A 26497-nucleotide genomic window follows, 5' to 3' on the forward strand; every position below is an offset into this window, starting at 1 on the left:
TTTTTTTTTTAGTCAGAAGTTTTAGTCTTTTTATTAAGTTTATGTCATTGTTTTTAAACTTCCATGGCATTGCTTTTTATACTTTTATGACATTGTTTTTTTTTTACTTGAGTGTTTTATTTTTATCCTTAAATCTTTTATATGTTTTGTGTATATTGTGGCAAATGGACCTTGAGTCTGTAATAAAGCTTCTTGGAAACTTGCACGTGTTTACTGTACGTATATATTTGCATACATTTGTTTGCATTTTAGCTTAGTAAAGCCAGATAAGGAAGTAATAAGCAGGTTGGCGAAAAAAGGAACAGAATTGCAGTCACGACTTTGGGTTAACCCTTAGTAGTCTGAAACCTTTTCGAGCTTTTTTTTTTATCTGTGTTACAATGTGCTTTATTACCGGTAATTTATCTTTAAAACAATTATTCTTTTAATCCTTGGCATCCATCTTTGAAGTACAGCCCCAGTTTCCTATTTTTAGCAACATATTTTTGATTACATGACACAATAATTCTACAATGAACCTGAAACTGTCCAAAAAGCTGAATTCTGAGTGGTAAATCTAGTCTTATTTATTTATTTTTAGGTCCAACCATTTTAATGTGTCATAACAAAACAAAACAAAATCAAATATGTAGAGACAAAATAAAAATGTATAAATTTACAAGCAAAGCAAAGACTAGGTCTAAACCATGAAAAATGTCTAAAAGAAACCAGCTCCAGTCAGTTATATAAAAAGCTACATGAATTTATTCCAAGGGTATCACATTTATGTGTTAGAACTCTTGTTATGTTTGTTTTAATCCAAACATTTCACAGCTAAAAACGTTTAAAAAACCTTTAACGTTAAATTTTGAGTGCGGAGTCGGTTTTATTTCTGTGTGATTGTAAACAGCCAATGTGATTGCCATGCTCAACAGTAACGTCAGGGACTACTGAGGGTTAAGTAAAGCGTTAAGTTTGAAATGATCTTAACTTTGTGTTTGTGGTGGATTTTAATGAGTGTGGAAACGTCACATGTTTCCTCCAGTATGAAAAAACACAACACAGAAATGATTTGCATATTTGATCAAAACTGATATTTATCATTGTTTTGATTAATAGTTTTATTATGATTTAATATACAGCCAATCAAAATAAATCAAAGTCTGATTTTCTTTTCTTTCAAATCTCCCTTCAGTGAAGGTAACTGCTTGGCCTCTCTGACATTTATGGTGGGTTTCTGCCTCTGCGTTACACTTTTGCAGACGTCTGTTTATGTGGTTTGACTGCTGTGGACACTTCAGCCTACAATGGAACATTGTTACAAATGTGCAGCGCTTCTTGACCTTATCATAGCTTGTTTTTGCATGAGTTTGATGACCTCAGCTGTTTTGAAATCAGACATGTTTCTAATATGGACCGGAGTTACAAAAGTGGTGATAAAAGCATGTAAAGGAGGTTTGGTGACTCTGGAAATGTTCCCGCTTGAACAAAGAAACATCAGCTACGGGTAAATTCAATATAAATCCTGTTTAGTTTTGATTTGTTTCAGCAGCTTCGACACAAATCCATCGGAGTATAGATAAGCCGTAAACATTGTCAAGATGAGTCGACTTGGGTAAAGGTCAGGGTGCATCAGTTAACTTTAGCACGCAACATTTCTACGTTGACCTCAGCTGCTGCAAATGCTGCATGTTTGTTTAATATTACAGATCAAAACTATGCTTCAGTGGGATGACATAATGGATAGTCGGTTGTCCTTTCCCACCTGTTTACTCCCACTTTGCAGGTTCCATCCTTCATGAAAAGTATTAGTCCACCACGCCTCTTTCATGTCAACTGAAACTGTTAAAACCACCAGAACCTTCTCGTGATAAAACCAAAAACATGGCCGGTTTTTTTATTTTCATATCTGTCTGCATTTGGATTTGTTGAATCATGGCACTATAATTTAAGTGCATGTATTTTTGGTACTATTTACATGAGTTAAATATAGCACTGTTATTGCAATACTTACTAAAGGCCCTTTATGCTTGCCGTAAGTGTCAAACATTGAATTCTTAAATTTGATCAAGCTTTTCTTGGTTTGCAACCATACTAGACTTTTCCTTTTTATAAAATAATATCTTCTTTCAGTTTTCTTTTTAGAAATGCAATGCCTGTATTTAGATAAGAAAGAGTAATCTGCCAAAGAAACTAACCTAGTTTTATTTTTATTTTTAAACAGTAAGGCAAACACGTCTGATTATACATAATACCATTGGCCTTTTTACTTGCCCTTGTTGGCCTGTAATTACTGCATTGATCAATATTTTGAGATTATTTCAATTCTCAAAACTTTGCATAAAAATTACCTTATGTTTTTTAGCATTTTCCAAACACAAGTGTGGTCTCAAGCAGTTTATAAGATAAAACACAACTTAATTTACATGTTATTCAAACCAAAGACAAATGGCAACAAAATGGTTTTCAATAAAATTATACAAAATGTACTCTTTTTTTAAATTGTGTTGGTTGTTTTTGTTGAGTCTGATTGGCTGACGTCACGCATAGACGTGTTCATCTGTGGAATATTACAGAGCAGACTGTATCTGGATGATTCATCGCTTTACACCAATAATATTTCAAAGATTAGCAGCAGAATCAAATTTCAATCAATCTGACCAACAGTTCCCTCACTGAGGAATCGGGTTGTGGGTCGGAGAGCAAGGGTGGAGGAACTTCAGCATAAGTTTGGGGTGAAATGTATCTCTGTTCCTCCTCAGTGTGACACAGACTTTTCCTGGTGTTGACTCTCCCACACGGGGACGTTCTCCTGTTCCCCACGAAACTACAGCTAACTGAGATGATTCATGACAGCAGCATGGGAGGATGACTTAGACCTTTTGTGAGAAAACCTTCAAATCACCTTGGGAAATAAGTTCAATGAAATTCTTCTTTGTGCCCCACCGAAAGAGAATATTCTGAAATATTTTCCATCTTCCACTCTGGTGTTGCGCCACCAATTCCAAACTTAACATAAACAAGGTTAGTAAACATACAAGACCTACAATTGACGTAATTGCTTTCTCCATCTCTGAGGAAATCACATGCTGTGGGTGCAGCATCTCGTCTTCTGCAGACGTACAGTGGTTGATGTGCACACGTGCACACCAACCACTGTTCCTGTACAGCATGCTTTCCGTTTCTCTTCAGGAAGCTTTACTTTCTTCGCCCCTTCATCTGCCTTCTTTATGCAAATGAGCTGCATCAAGTGTCTGCTTTCCAACCCGATGGAAAAACACGTTTTACTGTAAATGTCATCTGTATAACTGTGGGGTTCAGTCTTTCTTAAAACACTTTCAGTCGGAGATTAGACAGAGTTCAAAAACTACCAGGAGTATTTGAATCTAGGTTGAAATGACACTAGGACCAAACCACACTCTGGGCTTTTCAAGGACAGGTATGTACTCTCCTTTTTTAGCATTTTACAGAAATAATTTCAAATAAAATATTATTTTTTCTTTTTCTTTTAGGGTTTAAAAGGAACTGCTGCATGTATAGACGGGAGAAAGCCAGGACTGGCAATTTCTGCTACCCTATACAGCCAACCCCCAAAAATCTGAAGTATACAAACTCCCCATGCTTAAGGAATAATCTCAAGTTTTGTTCCAAGGTAAAAACATATTTCTGTTTTTGGATTTCAAAAGAACCTTTACATGGTTAACCTATTAACCAACTCCATGCAAATTTCTTTTTTTTTTACAACGCCCTGACACAACAGCAGCAGGAATAATATAAAAAAAAAACAGCTTTTAAAAAGCTTTTCTTTTTTTTTTTTTTTTTATAGCTCAGAGATTATGAAAATAAACATTACTAAGCAATAATCTATCTTTAGCTGGAAACACAGAACGCATTGAAAGACAGTTTTCCCTAATGCTTCAATGGGAAGTCACAGGGCCTTCTAGGTACACGTTGACACCTCCTGGAAAATAAGCAAATTAGTCTGTTAAGTACGTTGCTGACTCCCTGCATGCACTTACTTGCCATGCTAACTGGGTGCCGTGTTACTTTTGCCAGGATCAACCTAAAATGGAGCAAAGGGAGCCAGCGGGGGATCATTTCGCTGAAGGCGCCGAGGGGAGTCTCAAACAGTTGGCATCAAAGTGGTTCATCGAGACCCAAGTGCCGCTTATTGTCAATAATGGCCTTTTCCCATCTTGGTTCCTGGGCTTCATTTCCAGACAGTGAGTTTTTTTATCCTTATGTTAATATATTTATTTAAATAAAAAGGTCTCTAAATTTATGGAATTGGAGTGTTATAGGTTTGTAAATGTTGTCTTTTATGTCCAAAAACTGTTTATTAGAGAATATGTCAGAAGGTAAAGGTTCAGAATGGGTTTTTCCTTGGGCTTAAATTCAAAAATGTATATGGTATAAGGTATATGTTTTCCTTTCATGAGAAAGACATGAGACGTGAACAGAAGCTTGTATTATAAAGTTGGCTTTTGTGTCTTTACAGAGAATCCGAGGAAATTCTCAGAGAAAAAGAGCTGGGATCTTTCTTGATACGTCTCAGTGATAAAACTATTGGATACATACTGTCATATAAGTAAGTAATGGCTCATTCATTTCAACATTCTAATGCATACGAGTCTTCAGACTGTGCACCAAAGTAAATACTGAAAAATAAATTATTTAAAAAGTGTAGAAAAGTAATGACGTATATATTTTTTTGCTACAGAGGTCAAGATCGATGTCGGCACTTTGTGATCAGCCAAAGGGAGACTGGACATTTTGCAGTGTGTGGAGACACGGAGGAACATTACAGCATACCTGAACTACTTGAATACTATAAAACGAGCCCCATTGAGCCTTTTGGCGAATATCTGACTTCCTCGTGCTTTGAGGTGGGATTGGAAGCTTTTGTTTGTTTCCTTATGTTTAAATCATAAGGGAGAAGTGGCTGACCTGCCTTTCTAATCTTTCAGGTCCTCAATGAGGAGTTGTATGATATCATTCAGGTCAGTCCAAAGCAAAACAGAATTTTCGCTGTAAAGGTGAAGAAGGCACAACGTGACTTGGCTGCAGAGACTCAACCAACCCGTCCACCAAAGAGCAACAGAACTCAAGAGGTTAGTTCACTTCATTAGTGTTTACATTTGCAGCAGCTTCATCTCCCGGCTGTCTTTAAGACACTGGCTTGTTTTGTCAAACAGGAAGTGCCACCTTTGCCGCTGAGGACCAGGCATGTCGACAGCAGTACCACCAGCGACCATAACGGGATTCTTTATGCTCAGCTCAGGAAGCAAACCCCCAGAGATGCAAACGGATCCCAACAACTTTCTCTGAACATTTTACCTCATGCCAACTCCAGAAAATCTGGGAGTGCTACTTCTGTGGAACAGAGCAGTTCTTCTTTGAACCCAGGATCGCTTTACTCCGAGCTCAGTCTGCTGGATACCAAGAGCAAGTCTCTGCCTCAGCTGGTGAGCAGCTCTGATAGGGAGCAGTCACACAGACTGACTGCCCCTCCTCAAACCCCTCCAAGACTTTCTCCCAAACTAATCAGGCAGGCTGGCAGTTGCTCCCCGCAGCCCAGCAGGACAGAAGACGGACCAAAAAACAGTAGCAGCAACCCGGACTGCACAAGTGACACGGTCATTTATCACCTGGTCGGTAGACCCGAAAACCGAAGTCCAACAACGTCTCACTACAGAACTACAACACCAGAGCTGGACGATAAAAATGTGTACGCGGAGGTGACCAGTGAAGTTCCCGACAACACCTATGAGTCTCTTCCAGGCCACACAGAGCCAGTTAAACCTGAGCACAACACCTATGTGCCTGTGGAGGACAAAAGACGCAAACAAAACTACAATTCCTGGGGAACAAAGGTTTGAAAGACAACCAACTAATATATTTTACTATGTCCACAAGAATTTGCTAATGACAGACGATTTTTCTTCCACAGAATGACAAATGGAAATGGTTCTTCACAGACGGAAAAAAGAAACATTGAAGACATCCCCTTGCAGGCTAACATGGAAAATGTTTACTCACTCGACACTACCGTAGAAATCACTAATTTACAGCTTCATTTTCAGTCTCACAGAAGAATCTCTGCAATTTTGCTTGAAATGTATGTATTTAAAATTAAGGAAACCACTGATTGAATCCATGAAAAACAGTCATATTTAATAAACTCTTTACTTGTTAAAAATGGTTATGTTAATGCCTGCAAGAAGATTTGTGTCAACCATCTAAACAAGGGTTATATCTTAAGACCACAAGATTTAAACATTGCTATTGATGTTTACAGCATGTGGTTGCCATGTAACCTTTTTTAGATCTGTTTTTTCCACATAGAACATGAAGCTACGCTGCCACATGGAGCGAAAATTAAGAAGAAAAGCTCTGCTCTACCTTCATCCATGCATCTGTTAGAGGAGCATTTCACACACAGGAAGTTTGATTTGCATACAGACGTTGCCATGTCTGCATTTGGCAGAGATGGGGGAATTTGTCAAAGGTGCTAAAATGTCATGCTCTGCGCTGGTACTTTATAGTTTTAGTGGTTTCCAGGTAACTGGAAAAAAAAAGACGCTTTTACTTGAACCTGAAAGGAGCTACATGGAAATACAAACTTCAGATGGTTACGCATCATGCAAAGAGAGGAGCAGGAAGTAAAAGGATTCCCACTGGTATTTCATGTAAAGACAGACTCTTGATAATACACCCATAAAACAATCCAGTCCATGAAGCTCAACAATGACATTTACAACAACTGCTCTTCAAAAAATGTTACTTAAAGGCAGACGAGTAAATTCCAAACTATTAAATGCAACACCAAACAGTTTGACAAGAATTAAAAAAACGAACACAGAAGTCTTATTACATCATTAAAAATACACTGAAAATCACACACAACCAACATTTTTTTAAGTGTTGTTTAATCATTATTCTTTAAAATGTGTTTTGTTCACTAAGATGTTAGCTTTAAAGATCAAGAAATATTGATAAAGAAAGAAAAAGAAATATTTGAATGTTTGAAGGACATGCTGAGACCAAAAAGGTTTTTTTAATCAAGTGAATTCGATGAAGGTAAAATATGTTATGTAAAAAAAGAGGCAAAAAACAAACTAAACACAAAATTCAACACATTACACAAGCCCTTGTCCTTTATAGAAACTGCATTAAGCTAAACTGAATAAAAATGAGGTATATTGTTGCTTATAAATATTTAATAGACAGTGTTAAAGTAATGTTACAGCTTTTTTTGTAAAAAAAAAAAAAATAGAGGACATTGAAAGTAAATATATGCAGTAAACTAGTTGTATTTATTGTCAAATAAAATGTATGACAGTGTTATTGTGCCTAAAAGAACGTCTAGATCCAAATTTCCATTTTACCTGAACATAGTCCATTATCCAATATTTACATGACATGACAAACTCGCATAACACGACAATCCATCAGCTTCTCTATCTTTATCTCTACTCAGATTTACATGATACTAAATGTGCAGAGTGTACTTTAAAGCTTATTTTTCCAAAACAAATAAGTGACAGAAAAGAGAAACTTAGATGTAATTTGGTATTTAAAGAAATGCTGCTAGTTCTAAATCAAAGTGGGTTTTTTTTCCCTTTCTTTTGTCTAAATTTCATCACGGAGAGGAATGAAAACCAATGGAAAACCTCCACTGTTGTTAAAATGTTGAAGTCAGAAGAGCCATTGTCAGTCTGATCACAGAATCTAAAAACATACAGAAAGTTTCATTGTTAGACCTAAACATCACACACAGTTACTGGCAGCATTTCATTCTATAAGCATCTTTTTTCTAAAGTCCCAATTAAAGGAATGGCTGCCACACAATCGGAAGTTTATTAGCCACAATAATAAGAGACTGTGTCCTCTTCCAGAAATACTCCTTGCTTTCAAAACAAGAGACACGTCTTTCCATTTTAAATTAAGTTTGAGGAAAAATTCATCATATAACTTACTTATACAAGAGGAGTACCTGTTTCAGAAAAACACAAGATAAACGTGAATTTTTTTGTGCATATCAATGCATTTGGCAGACATTTTTTATTCTCGCAAGGTAAAAGAAATGAACATGCACTGCAAATTAGTCGGTAATCACAGATTTACAGGTTAATTAACTAGATACAGAGAGTTTCTTAATGGAATGAACTTTTAATTTTTATCTGCTTTTATAGATGTTCTTTTTAAAATAAAATTTAAAAAAAACAGCAAACGTTTTTGGATCACTGTCAAGGGGATTGCCACCTGACTTATTTCCTCTTTAAAATAAAATCAATTACTGAGAAAATTTAAATCTGAACATAGGAACATAGAAAAAAGATTATTATAGAGAGAAACATACAATGGAGGACTTGACATGTAATATAAAAATGTGATCCAAAAAATGTCTTTTATTAAAACATCTCATATTATTTATTGGCTATAGATGAAAGCAACCAGTTAGCAGTAAGGTTTTGTTGTCATCATATTGGAGTCTCACAAACACAATAATTCGCTCAAACCCATACAGAGATATCACAGAGATGATTGCTGTCAGTGCTGTTCCAACTTAAGCTTCAAGCTCTATCCATGGTCTTAAAATACTAAATATCAAGTTTTAATTGCAGGAAGACTTACTGGAAGACAAAAAAATACTACATAAGCAAGCACATGGTCATTTGCTTTCACGAAGAACCAACTTCAAAATGAAGACGTTTATCCAGTGCATTCTGCTTGATTGTAGCAGTGGGTTGGAGTGAGAGGCACCCCGGGCAGAAGCTGCAGGGGTTTATGTGATGCTGCGGTTGAAGCGTCGACTGCCACCTCTCAGATACGAATATGGAAAGTACTGCGACAGCAAAGGAGGCAACATCAGAGGTCACTAGTGTCGCAGTGGTCGCTGTCCTAAACCACAAGTGAACGTGCACACGCGGCGTCACTGCACGGGCACATTGTTAGATTCAAACGTTGCCAAATGTCAAAGTGTATTTAGGATGTGGTAACATTTCACTGCTCTTGCTTATCTGTAGGATGACACCCACAGCTGTGGACAGAAACATGCAATTTATAAAGGTCACAAAGTGCTTTCACACCCACTTCTTTATGCCCCTTTCGCAATCTTAAAATACTTCAGTCAAATACATTTTTGTTTCTTCTTTGGAATTGCCACCAAAAACGTATCCAGTCAAATGAATCTAGAATCTGACAGCATATCACTAGAGAAATAAACCTGAAGGTGACCCCAATGCATTATCTATGCAGTTACTGGATAGATGGAAATGTGCAGAGAACGGTTCTGATCTTCTGTGATACCTGCCTGCTTAATGTTGTTAGTGGCATTTGGTAACAAATCTTCACAAATAATGAATATAACATTTAACAGGATGCAATTGTCAGTGATTGTTGTGACTTTTAGGTCGAGTCCTGTTCACAGGGATCAAATTGATCACAAATCTGAACACATATCACATTAAAATGTGTCCCTTGTTAAAAAATATTTCTGCAATTCAGTTAAGTCAGAAGCGCATACTAACTTTCCCTATGCGCAAATAATAACTGTCAAACTAAAATTTGAATTTTAAAAAAACTTGCATATTAAAAAAGCATTTGAAAGCAGAAGTGTGGAACAAATAATCTTGTTTTTTGTGCAGAGTAATGTAAAATACTGTAATATGGATAAATATGGATGAATGCATTCACAAACAGGGTTTTGAGGCATCAGTTTCTACAAAGACTAAATACCTTAGAAAGTCTGGAGCCCTAGTTATCATATTTTCAAAGTCAGCATAGGAGAGTTTGCTGTCTCCGTCCAGATCGGCCTCCACAATGGTTTTCTCACACACCAGCTCCACCTCCTCAGGAGTCAGCTCCTCCTTTGTCAGCTTATTGAGAGTCTTCTCGAGGTCCTCTTTGCACAGGTAATTATCAACATTAAAGTCTGAAACAAACAGGAGTCATGAAAGTAATGAGTGCAATTTTAATTGTGGTTCAGAAGAAACAAACATATAGAACTTTTTTTTTAATACCATATATTTTAAAGGCATATATGGCTTTGAGTTCTCGTGGCGCCATCTCACTGAGCACTGAGAACATGTCCACAAACTCATTGAAGCTGAGGTTACCCATCCCATCCTCGGAAAATGACTCCACAATTCTGTCACGGAATGGATTTTCCTGTAGACAAAGTAGGATGTTTGTATAGGTAAAAAAAAAATTGTATATCCAATTGAAGGTGTAATAACTTTTCAGGAGTGAGAATAACTGAATATGTTAGACTGAAATGTGGATGCACGCTGTGCAGCAGTGTTATTCTTAGAAGCACAAATTATGTGGGAGGAGCCAAGAGAGCAGCTCATATTGATGTCAATCAAAGCAGAGCTTTCAAAGCTTTTATTTACATTTCCTTTTTCTTATCATATCTCACAAATGAAACAAATACTTCAACCACCAGTGTTTGCTAATAGTCCTACAGTCAATGGTTAAAAATAAAGATGTAATTGACCTTGAGGGCTTTTTATGATTTAGCTGTGAATTTCTAAGGCACCTCACTTGCTTATTTTATCATTTCGTGAAATTTATATTTGAGTTTTTTTGTTAGTGGTCGGTGGTTTTAAATGTTTGCGTTTTTTGCCTTGTAACGTTGGGATCATGTTTGAGCCAATGACGCACAAAACAACCCTACTTTTTAAACTTTTGAGTTAACGATTATAAGATGTTCACATTTTTTAAAGGGAAAACTATAAAAAGCTTCAGTATTTTACGTTTTCTCAAACTGAATATGTTTTAAAGTGGTAGGGGACTGGGAAAAGCATTTTAACATCAGAACAAAGTAATAAATTCTTATCATAAATGAAAAAACATGACATTTTTAATTAAAATATATTGCACAACTGCAAAAATTTACGGAAGCACAGTAAAAAAAAAACAAATAAATAAAAGGAGTTCATTTTTACCTTTAATTCAGGCATGTTGACTATTAACGCTAAGGGTATCTTACAGTCCGGTTCATTTGTGTAATCCATAGGAACCAGATGAGGAGCCAACTCGTGGTATCTGCCATGCAACCTACAAAACGAGTCTTAATTGTCATATATGTCTGTGAAGAACAAATGTGAACTGAATGTTTTCATATTTTGAAAACTAACTCAATTTTAGGGTCAATTTTAGATTGACTCTTTAACCGTCATTAACACTATAAAAATGCTACAGAAGTCAGTTAGCTGAAGATGATTCTTGTGTCTTTGTGGTAGTTGATGACACCCACAGCTGTAGTGGTTTGTGGGGAAAGGTTGCACTCTGTTTTTTAGATGTCCCTGTATTGCACAACTTCTAAAAGAAAACCTAAAACTGGTCTTAAAACTCAAAATCACTTGTCTGTCCACATCAGAAGGAAGGTGAGAAAGTCACAAAGTGGATAAGTGACATGAAGGATGGAGTGATATCACCCATGAGTCGGTATAAAGAGCTCCAGTCACTGGATGGATTCAAATTGGTTTATTAAAGTATGATGAAAGAGGTGGAAATGTTACACCTCAGTGGAAGGTCAGCATGGGTGTACGTAATGGACTGAGGTGACGCTGGAAACTAGAACCTTCTAAATCTTCACTTAAAAACTGTATTATCCTAACGCTAAGCAAGATTTTAGGATAATTTGTTATGTAAGTTTGGTTTCACCTTAAACAATAAGCTGAAAATATGTAAATCAATAATCAAAACAATTAAAAGATATCAGTTTTTGTTAGGAAGAGGTTGAAACCAAGCTAAAATTCCATTCCCAAATTTGAAGCCAATGTAAAACTACCAGATGGTTTAATTCCTTAAATAACCAGTGATTTCAATATGAAACAATTACCCACTCAACTACCTCGTTAAAAAGTTCCATTTAACTTGAAACATGACAAAAACTTTTTAATGTTCAGTGAAATTGCTCTATTTTTACTCATGATAACTGCGGTGGGCTGCATGTTAGCGCTCTCGACTCATAAAAGATTTTTGTTTTGCTCCACTTGCAAACCACTTCAACGCCTCACACAGATCTTGCTTCCTGTTTAATAGGATTCTGGTTCTTTTTGCGGGGCTTTATGACATTTGTGGTGTATTCGCTTGTCTGTGTTTTTATATTCATGCAACCTGGCATTGAAAATCTTGGAAATCAATAAATTAGTTTTTGTAGGGGTTTTCCCAAAAGGCTGTTTGTGAAACACAGATAATTCATGCTCTAAACAGCTTGTGAAAATTCTCCTTTACATTGTTGACGAATCCTAACCAAAAGCTCTTACCGAAGAATTTCTTTGCGAGTGAAAAACGTACAGTCCTGCAATGAGAGAAATCAGCACATGTGTTGTAAACACCAGTGAAACAAAGATCATTAGTGGGACTTTTTGACAACTATATTTTAGAAATAGTGATACTTTTGCTTCCATGAATAACAAGAAAACGCAGATAAAGGTGTTGTGTTTCCCTGAAACGACAATCTATGTGAGTACATGGAGCAACATGATCTGCTGTTGTCTGACATGCCTGTGATGGCAGAGATACCATCAAACAGACGTGCAGGAGGCACGCCAGCTTACATTTGGCCTTTGTTTTCAGCTGTCTGAGCTGCACTCCTGGGTGTAAAAAGCAGAGTGCAGTCAGCTGTTGGACTACAAGTGTGAAATCAAACTAGGACAGCCTTCCTGAAGTTTTTGCAACAAGTTTCCTTCACAGAACAATAGTGAAACAAGTTGCTGAGGAAAAGGTTGTGCAGAAATAAAGCATACAAATAATGCTTCCATTGCAATGTCAGATCATTCTTAAGCTATGAATAAGAAAAATGTCTTCTTTAAAAAGAAAAAAAACTTTTTAAGTACCTTCTCAGTAACAAGAGAGGCTCTTGAGAACCAAACGTGAGAGTAGAGTGTCACAGCATATCACTGACTTGGCATCAATAATTGAGCCTACACCTGATCACATGATGAACCTGTTCGCTTGAAGATATGCATACTAATGAAACCAAAACGAAAGATATTGTCAATCCTTCCTTTTGTTTTAAAGAGCTAAAAGCTACCAATTAAATTTTTCCTTTTTTGTTTTTATTACACAATTCTTTTTTTTAAAAGCCTTTTTGGATTGCCATACCAATAGCAAAATAATCACTGAACACACCTCCGATGGGTACGAATAAAAAAGGGAGTAAATCGTATCATTTAAGATTATTTTCTCACTGAGTTGATCAAATTGAATCTTACCTTCATCCAGATCATGAGGGGAAAGAAACCAGCTTACCTGATAAGCATCGAGCTGCTCGTCTGTAAAGATTGTTTGCTTATTACCCATGTTTTTGTCAAGTTACTTGTTGCTTGTATTCATTCACAGCAATGAATGTCCTTTGAAGCCTTTTCTCACTGAAAGGCATTTATAGGGTCTACAAAGCCAAGTCTGAAAGGGTTCAAATCACCCAAAAACACCTAAAAAGCTGGATTAGGGTGCCTGCTGGTGCCACTCCTGGAAATGAGTTCCATGTGTGCAAAAACAAAAAGTTGATTAAAAAAGAAGATAAGAAAAAGGTACCAAAATTATCCAAACCAGGAATTTGGATGTTTTCTGTGAAGAGAAAAGGACCTGCAGCTCCTTAAGAAGTCAGCTAGATGACCAGTTGAATCCACACCAGCCAATGACATATCAGAGAAATAAATAAAGAAATAGGATCTGAACTCTTCTGGAATGACAGTGACATAACTACACAGAAACCTTTAATTCAACTACACCGTTATATGATGATAGGACTGTAAACTGTCTCTTGTTAAACAGCTTTTTGTTAAAGAAATGTTTTAATCTGATGTAGCCTTTTTATTCTTTGGATACTTTGAGATTATGTAGAAACTCCTAAATTTGCCAAATACTCTTGATAATTATCGATAACATTTAATGTAAAAGAAATTTTAAAACAGAATACTACCCTATTTGTATTCCCAAATAAAGTACTGATTCTTACTTTAAAAATGCTTTATTATTTTAAAACATTATCGAATTTTGAATTAAAGTCTTTAATTGTGTTTTCTTAAAGAATATAAAGCAATTTAGGTAGTTGATTAAAACTCTTTTTGAGTACGTGGCTAAATCAAATTTAGTTAAAGGTAAAATGTGCTGTTTTAAAGCTTTTGGCCTATACAAAAAATGGATGACTAAACTGAATTATCCACCTAAGAAATATGATCAGTTCCTTATTGATTACATTTAATCATACATTAATTTAATATAATCATAAGGGCTTTAAAAGAAAGTGGTGGTGGTGATACTAAAACATATTTTATTTTGCATATTTTTTTATATTTTGTTGTTCTTTACTTTTGTTTTTTATAAAGCAATGTTTAAAGTAAGAGCAATTTCTCCGCATGTGATCTGGAAAAGTCTACACAGACATCCTTTCTCTTTCGGCTTTTCCCATCAGGGGTCGCCACAGCGAATCATCCTTTTCCACCTCACTCTATCATGGACATCTTCTACCCTAACATTAGCCAACTTCATGTCCTCTGTTAAGACATCCATGTATCTCCTCTTTGGCCGTCCTCTTGCCCTCCTGCCAGGCAGCTCCATCTCCAACATCCTTCTACCAATATATCCACTATCCCTCCTCTGAACATGTCCAAACCATCTCAGTCTGGCTTCTCTGACTTTGTCGCTAACACAGGCAACATGAGCCGTCCCTCTGATGTACTCGTTCCTTATCCTGTCTAACCTGGTCACTCCTAAGGAGAACCTCAACATCTTCATCTCCGCTACCTCCATCTCAGCCTCTTGTCTCTGTCTCACTGCTACCGTCTCTAACCCATAGAGCAGAGCTGGTCTCACCACTGTCTTGTACACCTTTCCTTTGAGTCTTGCTGGCACTCTTCTGTCACACAACACTCCTGACACTTTCCTCCAACCGCTCCAACCTGCCTGCACTCGCCTCTTCACCTCTTTTCCACACTCCCCATCACACTGAACTGTTGACCCCAAGTACTTAAACTCCTGCACCTTCTTCACCTCAGCCCCCTGTAACCTAACGCTTCTACCTTGATCCCTCTCGTTCAGACACATGTATTCTGTCTTACTACGACTGACCTTCATGCCTCTTCTTTCCAGAGCAAACCTCCACCTCTCTAGCTGTTCCTCCACCTGCTCTCTACTCTCACTGCAAATTACAATGTCATCCGCAAACATCATTGTCCAGGGAGATTCCTGTCTTACCTCATCTGTCAGCCTGTCCATCAGCATAGCAAACAAAAAAGGACTCAAAGCTGATCCTTGGTGTAGTCCCACCTCCACCTTGAACTCCTCTGTCTGACCTACAGCACATCTCACCACCGTCATACTTCTCTCATACATGTCCTGAACTACTCTGACATACTTCTCTGCCACTCCAGACGACCTCATACAGTACCACAGCTCCTCCCTCGGCACCCTGTCATACGCCTTCTCTAAATCTACGAACACACAATGCAGCTCCTTCTGACCTTCTCTGTACTTTTCCATCAACATTCTCAAAGCAAAAATGGCATCAGTGGTGCTCTTACGGGGCATGAAACCATACTGCTGCTCACAGATCTCCACCTTCTTCCTAAGCCTGGCTTCCACTACTCTTTCCCACAGCTTCATTGTGTGGCTCATCAACTTTATTCCTCTATAGTTGCTGCAGTTCTGCGTGTCACCCTTGTTCTTAAAGATCGGAACCAGAACGCTTCTCCTCCATTCCTCAGGCATCTTCTCACTCTCTAAAATCCTATTGAACAACCTTGTTAGAAATTCCACTGCTGCCTCTCCTAAGCACTTCCATACCTCCACAGGAACGTCATCAGGACCAACGGCCTTTCCGCTCTTCATCCTTTTCAGAGCCTTCCTAACCTCATCCTTTCCAATCTCTGCTACTTCCTGCTCCACAACAACCACATCTTCCTCCCTTCTTTCCCTGTCATTTTCCACATTCATCAGCTCCTCAAAATACTCCTTCCATCTTTTCTGTACACTCTCCTGAGTTGTTAGCACCTTTCCATCTCTGTCCTTAATCACCCTTATCTGTTGCACGTCCTTCCCATCTCTGTCTCTCTGTCTGGCTAGTCTGTACAAGTCCTTCTCTCCTTCCTTTGTGTCTAACCTGTCATATAGTTCATCGTAAGCCTTCTGTTTGGCCTTTGCCACCTCTCTCTTCACTCTACGCTGCGCTTCCTTGTACTCCTGTCTACCTTCCTCAGTCCTTTCTACATCCCACTTCTTTTTAGCTACATGTCATGTAGCTAAAGTTATGTCTACACAGACATAACTTTAGATTACTTTTTATTTAATGAATAACCTGTTGCATCTTAAAGCAATATCTAACAACGGGGGAAAACAGTTTTCCCGTGAACATTTATCCTCTTTCGAAATTTGGCCAGTGTTTGTTTGCTTGGCTCCCCGCCGGACTGCACACAGACTGATGTCCGTCCGTCCGTGTTTCCCACCTGCACAGCAGCAGGGAGCGCGTGTCCGCCCTAAAATAGATTACAATTTCACGCTTCATGGACGCAGACCTGTCCCACTTTGCGCTGCTTAAGTTGTCGCCTGCAGTTGCATTTGGTCGCTTTGCAATTAGCAAAGCTGACGAAGATGGACTCAAAGCGAGAAAAAGACCAACAAGGTATGTTGTGATGGTGGAGAGCTTGTTGCTATGCTAGCAAAGCGGCTAATGCTACTGTAGCCGGCTGTGTTCAACGATTAAGCTGACTGCCAAGTCTTTGTTACACAACGTTTTATTTGGGTCATCTCAGAGGGGAAAAATGCACGCATTTAATAAAAAGAAACACACAGTTTTATCCAGCTGAACCCCACAGCTGCTCCATAGAAGCACTTGCTACAAAACAGTTAACTTCATCACAGCTAACAAACAACAGTGCTAGCTTACTGTAAAGCTCATCGTGTGCTCGTCATTTGTTATTTCTACAAGTTCACTGGGTTTCTCATAATTACACATTAAAAAAACATGTAAAAATGTATCTTGTTTAGCATAAACTAATGTGATCACTTAATGCTTGACTGGCCATTTGTAATATTAAACAATACACTGTTGCTGCCCTATTATTGTAATTTGATTTTACTGCATTTAAGAAAAAAGACCTTCATTGGTTTGTTGAACGCATACATAAATGAATATGTATGTATGTATGTATGTATGTATGTATGTATGTATGTATGTATGTATGTATGTATGTATGTATGTATGTATTCTGTGTGTGTGTGGGTGGGTGGGTGGGTGGGTGGGTGGGTGGGTGGGTGGGTGTGTGTGTGTATATATATATACATATATATGTGTGTGTGTGTGTGTGTGTATATATACATATATATATGTGTGTGTGTGTGTGTGTGTGTGTGTATGTATATAAATGTATATGTGTGTATATATATGTATATGTGTATATATATTCTCACTTAAAGAACAGCAGTATACATCCATCTTCATGTTCTGGGTCCTTGGAGAGTGCTCGCCTTGTGAAATTCATTAGTAATGCTTGGATTGCCTTAAGATGACAAAAGTAGATTGCAACTCCCTCAGCTCTCATCCATGCATGCTGTTAGGAATAAAGCAGTTCACAGCAGTGAGCACGTTGCCAGATCTGCTTGCCTGTTCATCTTTCTCTTTTCAGTACACAGCACAAATGTTCACTGTGCTGTCAGATCAGGAAATCATAAACAGCTTGAATTTGTATTTTTTTTCTCCCTTTAAAGAAACCCTAATTTGTTTGCTTTTTTATCTGTTAACGGAACAAACAATGCTTTGGGCATTTTTTCGTTTCTTTTTTTTTTTTTTTTTACATGGCTGCTCATAATTTAGCCGCCTGTGGCTGTTTTACCAAAATAGATATAAACACGCTTTTCTAAATGCAGACTTGGCACCCTGATATTTTTCAGATGCAGACTGTGAGAAGATAACTGCAGTGCTGCTGAAGTCGCGCACTGGGGAATTTGATCTGCAGTCCATCCTGTTCCTCAAGCTGAGGGGTCTTGGTAAGATCAAATGAATGTGTCATGGATTGTTGTGTTTACTCCCGACAAGTTAGATCATTAATACGATTTTTTTTCTGTCTTTGTAACTTTGGAAATCTTTAGGTATTTGTGATCTTGGATGCATTGGAGAATGTGTTAATTTGGAGAGATTAGACCTATCTGGAAATAATATCACAAATTTAGCTTCTCTGGCATCTTTACGGCTTCTCTCTGTCCTCAATATTTCTGCAAACAGGATTACTAATTTAGGTAAGTTTTTAGGGGAAAGCTGTTTTTTAAAAAATAAATACAATTATACATTTTATTTAAATACTTTTTTATTTCCAGAACCTTTACACAATTGTGAAAATTTACAAAACTTAAACGTTGCTGGCAACTATATATCCAGGTAATGATTTACTAAATACTTTTGTTATATTCTGAGAATTTTTTGTCTGTTTTGTAATTAATGTTTAACCACATTCTCTCCTTCTTTTCCCTCAACAGTGTCGAGAACTTGCACTGCCTTGTGTCTTTGAGAAAGCTGGAAAGCTTTCGTCTTAAAGACAACACGTACAATTACACAAACCCAGGTACTGGTTTTTGTGACATTATTTGACATTCTAATAGATGGGTCAAATGAATTATCGATCTAAACATCGAGTGTCTGATGTCAGTCTGCAGAAACTCCTCATATAGAACTGTTGTGCTCGAGATGTTCCCCAACATCAAAGTGTTAGATGGTAAGACTTCGATTTCTTATATTTTTATTTTATATAACTAAAAATCTAATTTTTACTTAAAGTCTGTGTTCAATATGAAATTGAATGCAGATGTACTGAACCATCTAAGTGGATGTATACCTATCACCAAAAGAAATTAAATCTCCTTTAGGGTAAACTCTTCATTTTTTCTCTACCAAATATTGTACCAGACATGCTTTTATCCTTACATTCAAATAGATATTGTTTAAACAAGCCCAAGAAGAAGGAAGAAGGGGTCTAAGGGCAGGGAAGCCCAGTTTAGCTTAAAGGCCTGTTCACACCGGGACGAATTTCGCCGGCGATTTTCGCCGACGTTTAACGCCTCGTGACTAAACAAAGGGCACCAATGAGAGTGTGCACACCGACGCGAAAAAACGCCACGCGCCAAAGCGTCAAAAAAAGAAAATGCCTCGGGTTCGTTTTTTTTGAAAAGGGAATGAAATTGCATGTTCGCTCGGCTCATCGTCCGCCAGCGTTTTTCGCCACGTCTTTTGTGTTCACACCCAGGCGATTTTCGCTGACGATGAGCCGAGCGAACATGCAATTTCCTTCCCTGACATTAGATGGCTCTTAATGTAAACAGAAATACTCCTGTACACAAGGCGGCGCTGCGCAACTTTACGATTCTTAAAGTCGCTTTTCACTCAGAAGAAGAGAGCAAGTATTTACGCGCTTGTCAGAATCATACAAAGAAAACATGAATATTTCAAGCATCAGTAGCTCCAACTGGTACCGTAATTTCCGGACTACAAGCCGCTACTTTTTTCCTGCGCTTACAGCCCTGCGGCTTATTCAGTGACGCGGCTAATTATTGGATTTTATTGGCGGCCGCCGTGTACGTATTTTTGGACACAGTGAACGGTTTGAATTCTCTAACATCAAACACAAGTCATTTATTTTTCAACACACCTCTAAGCAGCCAAACAGCATGGACCTCACTTCAGGTCTTAGGCTACGTTCACACTGCAGGGCTTAATGCTCAATTCGGATTTTTTGAAAAAATCCGAATTGTTTGCTAGACCGTTCACATTTCCAAGTAAATCCGAACTTTTGTGATCTCCAGTGTGACCGTGACACGACCCAAACGAGACCCGCATGCGCAGAAGCCAGAAGAATACTCAACGGTGAACGACGTCACTTGTTTGCGGAGCAGATGTCAACAACAGTGTTGTCAAAAGCGGAGCTCTTTTTGTAATATTAAATTTATTTTCACGAAGGAGCAGCACAATTACAATCTTCTCATTTTAAGAAGGCAATGGAGTCGGGATCGTCTGTACCCACTGTTGTGGAATGGAAATGTGTATGTGTTGGGCCCGCGCGCCCGCGTGTGTGCAAGCGCGTGCCGCGATAGAGAATAGGGGGGGGCAGTGTGGGCGCGCATTCATGTTGTGTGTTACGGAGGACGGTAATAAAAGAAGGTTTACCCCAAAATAAATGCTATGGACTCTTTATCAACCCGTTCTGGAGAATCTAAGGATCAGAACAGGGAGGAGGAGGGGGATCGCCTGGGTCCCCTGCGCTTCTGAGCACGGTGACGGTCGGAAGGAGAGAAAGAAAAAAAAGTTATAGCTGTAAAGGTTCAACACCACGCTCTGCCATTTAGCTGGAAAATTTTTCAAAAACCGCCCAGTTGCAATAAGAGCCCTGGAGTTTGGCCTGAAAAGAGCGATCAGCCCAAATATTAATCCAATCGGGGATCTCGCTTCCCTTCCACTGACTGATCTCAGCAGCATCGTCCACCGTGGTTGATGTTTACGTTCTCGTTCCCGCCTACTTTAACGCAAAATGATGACGTTTGTTGCGTGTCGATGACGTACGATTCGGAATCAAGTCGCCTGGCTGGTCAGACGGCGGTCGCAATTGAAAAGAACGGCTACAATTCGAATTCAGGACGGCAAACCCACGGGGCCTGGGTCGCAATTGAAAAGATCGGATCTGTGTCATTCAGACTGTCATGAAAAGATCGGAATTGGGCCACTTAGGGGCAAAAAATTCGGAATTGGGTCGTTTCAGCCTGCAGTGTGAACGTAGCCTTAGACACTTCAGTCATGGTTCAACAAAACGAAACACGCATGTCCAGCCGCATCCCAGAATCCTTTGGTGCCATTAGACCCAACGTGCACGTGATCGCCGCTACAATATGATGAAGCTTTCAAGATAAAAGCAATAGTTAAAAGCAGCGTGAAAAAATCACCAACGGGTTTGGAAAAGCCGGTCAGCTGTGTGACGGAGAGAACAGCGCATGCTCAGGAGTGCATTTACCTCTGAGTCATAGTGACTCGGCTGGCTGCACGTAAATATGTGGCAATAATATCAGCCTTTATTTTGTCGGGACACGACTGGAAACACAAATTGACGTGGTCGTGTTAACGGTTTCTAAGGACTGAGCAGAGATTTGCATTGAAACGCTCACAGCCTCCGTGTGAGCTGGAGACTGCGTGTCGTGTGAGCTGCGGGGCCGATGGCAGTCTGAAGGCTCCCACACGTAACAACGCATCCGCCCCTCATACACAAAACGTACAGTATTAAGTCCGATTGCTCTGCACAGACACGATTTGCTCCGTCCACCGGCGCAGTGGGGACGAAGCGCTCCTCCCTGTAGCCGCGCTGGCCAGAGCTTTCGGAGTAGATAGGAAGGGGAGACAAGGAGTGCGCGGGAGCGCGGAGGCGTCGAGCCATTCTGCAGGCTGCAGCCAGGGCTTACTCGAGGCGTCCGCGGAGCAAGTGTTTGTTGTGGAAGGAAACTTCTGACCCACGCGCCGCGAGGAGGCGCGCGTATCGCGCTGAGGCGCGCGCTTTTCAGTCGTCGCTGCTTTATTTTACTAGCGTGTTTCTTAACCAGCCCTGTTACTCCCATAACGCTGCCGCGACACAAGCGGAAGGAGAGCTTTACCCGTTCACCCCTCCATGCACTGCTGCTCATTCTTAAACACGTACAACAGAATGGCGAGCCGGGCGTTGGCCCCGCCTTTAGCCCCTAAGACTCATGGGAAATGGGGGATCGGGGATGTAAATTTCCTCATCATAACTGAGGGATGTAATGTTGATTATATGGTTACTGTTTGTAATTTTATGTGTGATATCTAGATTGTCAATAAGTTAAAAAAAATAAAATAAAATAAAAACCATAACTGAGGAACTTGTGAACAGAATAGAGGTTCATACTGTTTGGCAGATGCAGATAGACTCAAAGACATGAGTCTGAGGCTAAAATGACTCCACCCACTGTGTGCTAAGAAATCACACTTACACTCTGAGTCAGGAAGTGATCCGTCAGGATGACAATGGTGCCTAATTCATGCGGCTTGTACCCCGACGCGGCTTGTGTATGTATAAAATTAGTTAAACACGTGAAAATGGGTGGGTGCGGCTAATAATCGGGTGCGCTTTGTAGTCCGGAATTTACGCTTGGTAAGGGGATATTTAAGAATGTCCGTCATTATTTCTTCGCGGCAGTGTAGACGCTACTTGGCGTCTAACTTCTTCGCTGGTATGTGTGCTCAGCAAGGCAGTTTTGTGTTTGAGCGCCCCCAAGTTGTGTTTTACTGTAACTTCAGAAGCTCCAGACACGTGTGCAAAAGCGCCATTCTCATTGGTCGAATAGATTTCGACGCGATGCGTCGAAAAAAAAGTCGGTGTGCACACTCACATTGGTGCCCTTTGTTTAGTCACGAGGCGTTGAACGTCGGCGAAAATCGCCGGCGAAATTCGTCCCGGTGTGAACAGGCCTTTAGTCTGTTTAGTTTAGTTTAGCCATTACGTATTATATTTAATAACTGATAATACGTTATGTACAATTACTGAAGCCTGTTAAGATAACTGTGTTGTAATATTGGGTTCATTAAATAAAACTGAATTGAATTAATCACTCAAAGCTAATTTACTTAGAACTGGTAAATAATTAAAGAACTTTATTCTAGTTAATTTAGTCTAGACAGTTTGTATTAAAGTCATCTTTTTTTTTATTTGTAGGAGAACGAGTTGTGGGACGAGGGAGTGAGTTGTATCAGTTATGCAAGGATATCGATGATACCATCAAAGGTATGCGTTTATGCGTCTGCTGTAAGTTTACATTGATATATTTTACAATACAAAATATGTGAAGATTTGTTCTTTCTTTTGACAACGATGTCTTTGTTTTTTCCTTTTTTTATTATGAAACTATTTGTCCCGTCCGTCCCCCCCCCCCCCCCCCCCCCCCCCCCCCCCCCCCCCCCCCCGAAAAATCATCAGCTGGTTCATACAAAAATGGACAGCTTGTCGAGCATCCTAGTTGTAAGCCATGGGTAGAAGATACATATTGGGATATAAAGAGATCCAACAATGCCATTATTGAAGAAGCCTACAAACAGTTCAATGGTAAGTTGATTGATTGACGGATTTTGGTTTTTTTCAGGAAATTTCTGCATTAAAAACAAAGGAAAAACACAAAAATAGAAACAATTTAGCTATTTTAAATCTATTCAAAATATAAATTCATAAATTGATTTGAAAATAGTGAGAATAAGAGAAAATGGTGCTTTCTTCATGACATAATTGTTCTTAATTATAAATAGGCATTTTTGTGCTTATACATACATTACACACAGATGACACATTTATTCCATTAGATATAAAGATTGTCAAAAAGTTTTCATTAATTGCTTGAAAGGGAAGAAGTAAAGTTATATAATCTCACCTGTATGATGTTTATACTTTTTTTAAATAGTTGACAGAATCCAGTTCTTCACATCTTTTTATAGTTATTAATACTTTTTTTTTTAGTCCAAGTAGGGATTATTTATCAAATTCTCCCATCGTTGCTCAGGTTATGCTGAACTAACGTGTCTTCTTATTCTGTTTTCTTCTACAGATGTTCTTCACGAGTGCAGACTCCTAAACAACAGAGCTTCTCATGTAATTTCACAAACTGAAAGATCCATGAGCCTAAAGAAGCAGTCAAAGCAATACGCCATCTGATTCGGGCTTCTTCAAGCACGTCTCTTCCTATAATGTAACAGGAATGATGTACTGTAGCTTTTCCAAACAGTAATTTTTTGTCTAAATGCTTGACGGTTAAATCTGCTGGACGCATTTGCTCTGCATTGCAGCGTATGGCATTTGCTGTAGTTGTATGCATCCTATGCATTAGTGGTAAGAAGAAATATCGCAAGACATAAAAGCTTTGCCCATGCTGATACCCTTCAGTTTGGTTCCAAGATGTCTTAACATGCACAGTGTGCATTTTGTATGATGCTGTAAGCTCTGCTACTTTAAGAATTTCTAGAAATATTTAGCTATTAAGACCTTTTTTTCCATTTAGCATTGCTGTTGTTTTTGGAAAATGAATCTGCCTCTTGCCCTGGTGATGCATTTTTGCAGATGTGATTGAATGGTTGTTTTTGCTATTTCTACTTGTTTTATACCATGCGATTTATCATGTGTACAACCTGCTTATAGAAAATATAGCATTTATAAACCAAAAACGTTGTCTTGGTTTTGTCTGCAGATTTTGGGTAACTCAAACACTGAACGCATTAATTGTCACAGACCACAGGAGAAGATGGACTCCTGTGAACGTAAATGGGATCGGTTAGCCTGAGTCTCCACATTTTTAAGTTTACAGATGCCATCTGCTGGCAAAAATTATCCAGTGAAATGTCAACATACAGCATATGAAAAATTGTGATTATTGGCTTTGTAAACATTTGAATGAGTACTTCTCTGATTTCCTTGCTTTTTTAATTATATTTTTCTTAGTATATGTGTTTTATAAATAAGTATGTAAATTAAATGTTTACCTAATGCAGTATTATATAATAAATTGGGAATTTTATGTGAGGTATTATATATCAAGGGAATCTAAAAATGCATCGTAAATTAAAAAGAAAAATTATAATTAAATGTGCATTTAGCAAAAAGCCTTTATTTTGAAAACCTGATTAATTTGACCAATGATTCTAGTGACACACATATCTGCTATTGTTTTTTATGTAAACCATAGTAATTTAACTTTTTTTTCACAAACTATTTTGTTGAGTACTTTAGCCACTAACTTGAATAGCTATTTGATCTGTGGGGACATTTTTAAACACAGCAAAAGCCCCGTAACCCTTATGCAATCCTAGGCACTTTAACATTGGGAGTTGGGTCACCTAGACCCACTAGACTGTGCGCTGAACCTTTTTTCCTCAATGATTTGTGATCTTCACTGGTGTCCATGGATTGCATGTAATCTTTCCACCTTTATCCACCTTTGTCATGGTAGGAATAACACATCAATGTAAGGGTGGGGTCATCTAAGATAGCACAAGGGGTTAAGGTGGGGGCAGCACTCATTTGTTTAAGATAAAATTTCTATTTTATGCCACACTGGGGGAAATTCCTGTGGAAATCCAATACAACATTTAAGCTATTTCCCAAATCATACAGTAACAAAAGATTAGGAGAAAACTCAGATATCATGGCTGTAACAGGCATTGCCACCAATACAAATGAATATAGAAATCCCAAGCAAAAATTCTTACCAGTATGTAAACATAGTAAGGAAACCCCACACACACTCCTTTAGATAGCATAACTTTAAATGTGCAGAATCAAACATGGTCCTATTAAAAAGACACTTCAGGGATTCAAAGATACTTGTATCATTTTTATAAGACAAATTGAGCTAATTATGAAGTAGTACATATATGCACAAGAAGGAACTCATAAATCATGCATGACCATTGAACTCATCTCTATAAGTCTAAATGTGTTAAAAAAACTCAAGACATTAGAAAGAACTTTTGCCAACAAGCTGTTGTGACATTGCCATCAAAACTATATGGGCGTGACCTCACAACAAATTCTTTAACAGGAGGCCCTGACCCAGAGCTTTCTGGAGGGATGATGTTTCAGCTGAGCTAAGAGTCACCCCAGCAAAACTGGAAGACATTTCTGTAGAGAGGGAGGTCTAGACATCTCCAGATACTGCTGCCCCTGAGACTCTGCTCTTGACCAGCAGAAGGAGATAGATGGAGTTTAAATTTGCTGATTTGTCTACATGATTTAATTCAGAAAAATATGTTCCCTAAACCTGGCTGGTAATTTCAAATTATTTTACTCACAAATCCCTACTGAGGTTTAGTGCAGTCTGACTCCTTTATCTGGGCCCTGCCTCTCTGCTCGTGTGCTCCACCCCTGTCTCCTTATATGAGGGATCCTTTGACAGAAGTGTTTAACCTTTTTTCCAGATATCCTTTGTCCTGCTTACAGCTGATTGCCTGGATTAGGTTTTTTCCATCAATAAGAAGCTGCAATGACAGGGCTGGACTTGGACATCCTTGCCTTAAGAGTTTGTCATGCTGCAATAAGTTTAGACTGCTTTTTGGTGTCTTAGAACCATCCTTACTTTACAAACACAGGTGCATTAACATGCAATCATTTTGTCTGTAAGGGATGTTCCAGTGATTCTCCACTCATCTGTTGCAGTTACTAATTGACAATGCAGAACACAGGACTGGACTCAGATGCAGAGTTTAAGATTATTTTTAACTCTCGGATTCAAGAAGTTTGGCTTAACTTTGACAAGTGAAGTCACATGACAAACAAGCAATGAACAAAGGGAAACTCAGGCTATAAATACATGAGGAGGGGAAGCACAGGTGGGAACGATCAGGGATGATGAGGCAGTCTCAGCTGTGGGGAAAAAGACAAGTTCAGGAAGAGGAAGGTCTGAAACGAGAGGTGGGTTAAACCTTCAAAATAAAACAGGAAGTACCACACGAAACAACACAAGTGACGGACAGCAACTT

At 38.6% G+C, this 26497-nt stretch overlaps 3 protein-coding genes across 3 annotated transcripts; 2 read left to right on the top strand and 1 right to left on the bottom strand.

Moving 5' to 3' along the window:
* Positions 1-2586: 2586 nt before the first annotated feature.
* On the top strand, positions 2587-6178 carry LOC101166220 (SH2 domain-containing protein 7). The gene is made up of 8 exons (XM_004069632.4): positions 2587-3418; positions 3492-3631; positions 4036-4202; positions 4478-4567; positions 4700-4865; positions 4947-5090; positions 5175-5852; positions 5930-6178. Exons 1-8 carry the CDS (start codon positions 3376-3378, stop codon positions 5975-5977), a joined length of 1476 nt encoding a protein of 491 aa, XP_004069680.2. The 5' UTR covers positions 2587-3375; the 3' UTR covers positions 5978-6178.
* Positions 6179-6609: 431 nt separating this feature from the next.
* On the bottom strand, positions 6610-13711 carry LOC101166471 (calcium and integrin-binding family member 2-like). The gene is made up of 6 exons (XM_004069633.4): positions 13246-13711; positions 12258-12292; positions 10932-11043; positions 10005-10152; positions 9721-9916; positions 6610-8827 (listed from the first exon to the last, which is right to left on the bottom strand). The coding sequence occupies exons 1-6, from the start codon at positions 13294-13296 to the stop codon at positions 8806-8808; spliced, it is 564 nt and encodes a 187-aa protein (XP_004069681.1). The 5' UTR covers positions 13297-13711; the 3' UTR covers positions 6610-8805.
* A 2529-nt stretch (positions 13712-16240) lies between these two features.
* On the top strand, positions 16241-24187 carry lrrc61 (leucine rich repeat containing 61). The gene is made up of 9 exons (XM_023955791.1): positions 16241-16615; positions 17884-17979; positions 18082-18228; positions 18307-18367; positions 18466-18551; positions 18636-18701; positions 22695-22763; positions 22956-23081; positions 23575-24187. The coding sequence occupies exons 1-9, from the start codon at positions 16585-16587 to the stop codon at positions 23679-23681; spliced, it is 789 nt and encodes a 262-aa protein (XP_023811559.1). The 5' UTR covers positions 16241-16584; the 3' UTR covers positions 23682-24187.
* Positions 24188-26497: the final 2310 nt, after the last annotated feature.

Source organism: Oryzias latipes, chromosome 6 (genome assembly GCF_002234675.1).
Source record: "Oryzias latipes chromosome 6, ASM223467v1".
Classification (NCBI taxonomy): Eukaryota; Metazoa; Chordata; class Actinopteri; order Beloniformes; family Adrianichthyidae; genus Oryzias; species Oryzias latipes.